General features: G+C 38.7%; 1 protein-coding gene across 1 annotated transcript; it reads left to right on the top strand.

Moving 5' to 3' along the window:
- Positions 1 to 2,025: 2,025 nt before the first annotated feature.
- On the top strand, positions 2,026 to 2,962 carry LOC131873949 (uncharacterized). The gene is made up of 3 exons (XM_059217131.1): positions 2,026 to 2,292; positions 2,496 to 2,782; positions 2,956 to 2,962. The coding sequence occupies exons 1-3, from the start codon at positions 2,026 to 2,028 to the stop codon at positions 2,960 to 2,962; spliced, it is 561 nt and encodes a 186-aa protein (XP_059073114.1).
- The last annotated feature ends 3,616 nt before the right edge of the window (positions 2,963 to 6,578 follow it).

Here is a 6,578-nt window from a genome sequence, read left to right as displayed (position 1 = left end):
CTCATTAATAAATCAATAAATCAATCTTATTGAAGAAGTTAGGATAATTTCAGATGAAATGTGCTTAAAAAATGATGTTTAAATCTAAATAATATGCTTGCCAGATTTTATGAAGATTGGTTTAGGTTCATCATCTTGGGTTCAACAACTAGATTATGGATCCTTTCCATTCAGATGCCATGTTTGTCATGAATATGGGCATCTTCAGCATCAATATCCTTAGGTTTCTAAACCTGTTGCAGGTAATACTTACTCTAAAACTCCGCATGTTTCGAGGGATAAGGGAGACAAAGGAAAATTTCATGTATCAGAGGGGGTTTCTAGAGGGGATGAATTTGAGCTGGTTAAGCCGCGCACTAAAGGATGAGGGCAAAAGAGGTCCCTTAAGGATAGGAAAAATGAGGAGGAGTTCAATCGTTTTGAGGTTTTGGCAATGGAGGAAGGGGTTTCTGCTAATATGTTTTCAGGAGAAGTGGGTTCCAATGTCCCTGCAGCGGTTGATTGTGATGTCCCAACATCTTAGAGGCCTCAGGCCCATCAACTTATTAATTCAAATCAGAAGGAGCAGAATCGAGTGGCTTCTGAGATCATGTAGGATGATCTTTCTATGGCATACTTGGCCAAGAAGGCTATGAAATCTACCAAGAGTAAGGGTCCTTCTCAGGATTTGGGTTTGTTTCAACAGCCCCACAAAAAGAGTTCTTTGGACATTTCCAAGGGGGGCAAGAAAAAGGATCAGGAGAACTTGCATGCAACCGAGGATTTGTTGGTGGAGTCAGGGTTGGTGAAGCCTATTGACTCTCACTTTTCACAATCCTTGAAATGATTATTATTTCTTGGAATGTGCAAGGGTTGAATAGCCCCTCTCGAAAAAAAGCTATTCGGGATCTGGTTGGTTTTCATCTTCTAGATATTTTTTGTGTTCAAGAGACCAAGCTTTCAGTTGATCTCATGTTTTAGCGAGCTCAAGTTGTGTGGCCCAATGGCCAATGTCAGTGTATTGGTTCCTTGGGGTACTCAGGTGGACTGGCTCTTCTTTGGGACCCGAGAAAGAATGCTCCTATTTGGTTGATCTCTAGCCAGTCTTCTATTTCTCTAGCTACCTCTAGTCTGGAATTAGGTGAAGTTATTCTGGTTACTAATGTTTATGCTCCTATTAATATCTGGGGTAAAGCTCAGCTTTGGTCTCATCTTAGGTATGTTTGGTTTTGTTCCCCTTATCTTCCTTGGATCCTTGCTGGAGACTTTAACTCTGTTCTTAGTCTGGCTAAAAGAGTGGGGGGGGGGGCTTGCTAGATTGGGCCCTTCTTCTGTTATCTTTCAGGAGAATGTTGATTTTCTTGGCTTACGTGATATCAAACCTTCTAATGGGGTATTTACTTGGAATAATCAGAGATATGGGGAGGAGGCTATTTCAAAGAGATTGGATAGATTTTTGGTATCATGCTTTTGGGTTGGTGATAGGGTGCTTTCTTCTTCAAAAATTATGGATTGGCGGGGTTCTGATTATTGGCCTATCATGTTTTCTGCTAGTTTTGTTAGTGGCTCTAAGAATCCTCATTTTATGTTTCAGCTCATTTGGCTCAGTGATAAGTCTCTTCGTGACGTCATGGTTCAGTGGTGGCGAGGGGGGGGGGGGGCATCCTATGGAACAGTTATGTATACTTTTGTTAATAAGTTATAGTTTGTGAAATACCATCTTAACATATGGAACATGAGGTGTTTTGGCAATCTTTCTCGTAGGAAAAGAGAAGCTTAAGAGTGCCTTGATGTTATTACTCGGCAAATCCGAGACCTCGTTTCACTGTTGAGTTGGGTATGGCAGAGTCTCGGGCTTTGAAGGACTTGGAGGAGTGGGAGCTTAGGGAGGAGGTCTTTTGGAAACATAAGGCTAGGGTTGACTGGCTTTAGGAAGGTGATTGTAATACTCCCTTTTTCCACAAGTCTATTCAGGCTCGTCGACAGAGGAGTGTTATTTCTTTCCTGATTAATTCTAAGGGCATTCAACTTACCTCCCTTTAGGCGATGTCTCGTGAAGCCTTTCAATATTATTCGACCCTTTTCTCTGATGATGTGCCCCAAGCTCCTATGGAGGAAAATATGATTCTTGCTTATATTCCTTTAATGGTTACAAATGTGATAAATGAGTCTCTTTCTAGCCAGGTCTCTTTATCAGAATTAGAGGAAGTTGTTTTTGGGATGACTAAAAGTAAAGCTCCTAGACCTGATGGCTTTCCTGTTGAATTCTTTCAGGAATTTTGGGATATCATCAAGTTGGATCTGTTGGCAGTTGTCTAAGAGTCTCATGATAGTAAGCAAATGCTCTGGGCTATGAATTCTACTTTCCTGGTTCTTATCCCCAAAAAGGATGGTGCTTCTCAACTTGATTCTTTTTTCGTCCTATTGCTTTATGCAATGTTGTTTATAAGATCATCACCAAATTGATTGCAGAGAGGCTCAAAATATGGCCTCCTTCTTTAATTTCTGATGAATAGGGAGGTTTTGTGGTTGGGCGAAAAATTCTTGATCGGGTTGTTATTGCTTCTGAAGTCCTTCATTCCATGTATGTGTCTAGGGAGAGAGCTATGTTTATCAAACTTGATATGGCCAAAGCTTATGATAGGGTGAATTGGAGCCTCTTGCGCAAGGTTCTTTTGGCCTTTGGTTTCACCTTAGAGTGGGCTAGTTGGGTTATAAGCTGTGTGACTTCTGTGTCTATTTATGTTCTTATCAATGGGGAGCCTTCTCAGTTATTTGGAGCTTCTAGAGGTTTTGCGGCAAGGTGAGCCTTTTTCACCATACCTGTTTATCATCATGGCTGAGGGCCTTGGCCATTTTATTAAGGCTCAGGTTTCCCAAGGTTTGATTTTGGTGTAGGATTGGGGTGTTGGTCTTCCCCAACTTTCACACCTCCAGTTTTTGGTGATTCTTTGATAAAATATTTTGTTGCTGCAGGTTATAAGGAGTTGATTGGTCAAATTTATGGTGGGGAGGAGGTTCCTTGGTGGAAGCATGTGTGGAATAATTTTTCTTGGCCCAAATGTAACCTTTTCTTGTGGTTGGTGGTCCAGAACATGTGTCTTACTTGGGACAATTTGTGTAAGAGAGGTTTTTGCGGGCCTTCTATGTGTGTTCTATGCTATCATAGCGAGGAGAGAGTCTCGCATCTTTTCTTTCATTGCTCTTTTTCTCAGTGGATTTGGCACTCCTGGTGGGACTATTTGAAATGCCCTTGTTGGCATGTTTCTTCCCTTGCTGAATTCTGGGAGCATTGGGGCCAGGCTCCTGTTCAGACCCCTTTTCTTAAAGTTTTTTGGTCTTTAGGGCCCTCTTTTATTATTTGGCACATTTGGCTCGAGAGGAATCATCGGATTTTTTGAGGATGCTAGGTTAGCTATTCAACATGTATGGCGGAATATTATCCATTCTCTTCGAGAGACTATTACATATGGATAAATGTGATTTGTCTTAAGGCCTTTCTTCTGGGGAGATTGATATCTGTAACCGTTTTAATCTTCCTCTTTAGGGGGATATTCAGGATTATGGTATGTAGAAGACTAGACAACTCTTCAGAAATCATTGTCATCACCCTCTGCAGAAGATTTCTAGAGTTGGTAACTGGAGCCCTCCTCCTCCTGGTATCCTCAAGTTCAACACGGATGGGTCTTCAAGAGGCAATCCTGGTTATGCAGGTATTGGTGGTGTGGCACAGGACAATTTGGGGCAAGTTCAATTTCTTTTTTCTATCTATAAGGGTTTTCATATGAACAATTATATGGAGGCTCTAGCTATCTTGGTTGCTTTGGAGTGTTGTTGTTCTATTGGTTGGCAGCACATTGTGTTCGAGTCTGATTCCCAGGTTGCGGTGACTTTATTGAACCAACAGAGCTGTGATGGTGTTAGTTGGCAGCTTCAGATGATTATCCATCAGATTCTCTTGCTCTGTGAGTTTTGTGTGTCTGTCACTTTCATGCATATTCCCGGGGAATGGAATAGGGTGGCTGACTATTTGACCAAGTAGGCTGCTGAGTTTGGGGATGGTTGGTCTATTGAGGATAGGGGACAACTCTCTCCTGAGTTGTCCCAGGTGCTGGATCAGCTTGTTAGTCACGATAAGTCTATGATGTAGTTGTTCTGTGTTGGGTTGTTTGTCCTCTTCTGTTGTTACTCTTTCTCTGTTTTCAATAAATTTTTACCCCTCTTTTATTATCAAATCTAAATACTATGCTGAACGAAAAAACTATATATATAATCTTACTATGATTCAAAACAAAGGTTACACTAATTGTAATTCTGATTGATTTAACAAATGGATATTGCAATATATAGCTTGAAGTTCAATAAAAGTCTACAGAAATGGATTTACATTTGACATTCAATTAAAACTGATTAAGAACAGACTAACTACTTTTTGAGACATCGAGAACTTTCATTATCAACACTAGAAGTAACTACAAGATTCATTTATCTAACAGTTTTCTGGTAAACTTCTTTGTCACCAGACTTTACCTGCAATCTTTAAATAATCATCATTTGAAATCTGAAATTATACATTGAAAATGAAGGATTGGTGTTCTGAGACGTGTAATCCAGAAAAAACAGTACAGCTTAGACAATCAGCACACGGATATATTTTTTTTAAATCTTTTAACATTTACTGTAAACAATACAGAAAAATATAGAAGATATCATACAGATAATTGTTTGCAGAAAATATAAAAGATATGATACATATAAATGTTTACAGAATATATAAAAGATATCATACAGTCAAGTGTTTATAATATAAGATGTATGTGAAGAAAACTTTTTTGAAAGAAAAACCAATCACAACAATATAGTTTTGCAACTATTTAAGACCATTGCGAATCTTCCCCATTTGTTAAATGTACAGTAAGAATATTACCACTTGTTTCAAAATGGAAAGGGTGAACTACTTATTAATTCAAGATTTGTTAACCCAATTAATATACAAAGAATGAAAAAGACAAAAATTGAGTACGATTTGGACAAGAATGTATATGGACACAATCTTGGAAAATCTATCAAATTTTCTATTCTACTGTCTTTTTATTTTCTTTAGAAAACTCTGTTGAGAGCAGAAGACTAGAAGCACCTTGCTGTGTTTCGATGGTTTCTTGTATTTTCTAATCAGAAAACTCTTTAAGAAACAAGGGAACACTGTACAAATCGAATAAACAAACAAAATACCTTAAAAGATTTTGATAGAATGTCCTTACACATCTTCTTGGAATCAATGACACAAATCGAATAGAGAAAGAAAATACCATAAAAGACTTTGATAAAATGTTGTGACAAATATTCTTGGAATTAATGCCACAAATCTTGAAGAGCTCCAATATTTATCAACATCTATCTTAATATATATAGCGAGGATGCATAAAACCAGTGTAAAGACCATGTAAGGCTAAGCTAGATCAAATAAAAAACTTCCTATATATGTTTACTGAAATGCTCAGCCTTATACAGATCACCCAGATACACCATAATTTAGAGCAATTATATTTACTTATATTTCCTCAAGGTTGAGGCATTTCCTCTAATCTTCACAACTGCTATTTGGGTGCTTCTCAGGATAAGCATTTGATACATTTCAATTTGTCTTACATGTTAATTAGGCATTTTATACACTTAATATCAGAGCAATTTTTCTTACTTGGTTGAAGCATTTTTCTCTAATCTTCAGAACTACTATCCGGGTCCTCCTCAGCCGGATCAGGATAATCTTTTTCTTCTTTTGGTTGGTTTCTCTGTTCATCATCTGATACAACTCTAATCCTCAGAGGCGACTGCTGCATTTTTTTTCCCCTCAAGCGCAATGTTCCCTTTCTAGTAATTTTCTCCATAGGAACACCATTTTCAGGAAGACCACCATTCTCAACTGGACAGCCATTCTGTTCAAAACCACTATTCTCCATAGGATCAGCTTTGCCTTTGCCTTTGTCCTCCTCAGGATCAGCTTTGCCTTTCTCTTTGTCGTCCTCAGGATAATTTGTTTCTTCTTTTGGTTTGTTACTTTACTCATGATCATCTCTAATCCTCAGAGGCAACTGTTGCCTTTCTGTTCTCCTCATGCGCAATGTTCTACGGCGTATCATCCTGCGTATAGAACATATGATACGATTAACAGCTTGCAAGACATAAAGTAGAACGTAAAGTGCTGCCACAAGATAACCATTCTCAGGAGGACCACCATTTTCCATAAGCCCACCATTTTCAAGAGGTCCACCATTTTCAAGAGGGCCACCATTGTCCAGTACATGACCACCATTCTCAACAAGACCTCCAATCTCCAGAGGACTCCCATTCTCCACACGATCACCATTCTCAAGAACATCAAAGCCATTCTCTTCAAAACCACTATTCTCAAGAAGGCCATCACTCTCCATAGGACCGCGAGGAATATTATCACCGTCCATGGTATACTTGTCAAATTGGTTAAACTCTGAAAATTAATGCTTATACAAGACGTTTATTTCACAAAACTTCGTTTTATGATCACATTTGATTATCTTCCAGGCAGAAAATCGAATTCATAGCAGAAATTTCTGCAACCC

The sequence above is a fragment of the Cryptomeria japonica genome, chromosome 3, assembly GCF_030272615.1.
Source record: "Cryptomeria japonica chromosome 3, Sugi_1.0, whole genome shotgun sequence".
NCBI classification, from domain to species: Eukaryota; Viridiplantae; Streptophyta; class Pinopsida; order Cupressales; family Cupressaceae; genus Cryptomeria; species Cryptomeria japonica.
The sequence above is the reverse complement of the archived record's forward strand: the minus strand, read 5'-3'. Positions and strand labels throughout refer to the sequence as shown.

Bases quoted from the DNA above. Each gene is read 5' to 3' on its own strand.
- LOC131873949 (XM_059217131.1), top strand. From the start codon at position 2,026: ATGTCTCGTGAAGCCTTTCAATATTATTCGACCCTTTTCTCTGATGAT. The intron at 2,293-2,495 runs GTCTAAGAGTCT...TCTGATGAATAG, and splicing joins AGTTGGATCTGTTGGCAGTT to GGAGGTTTTGTGGTTGGGCG.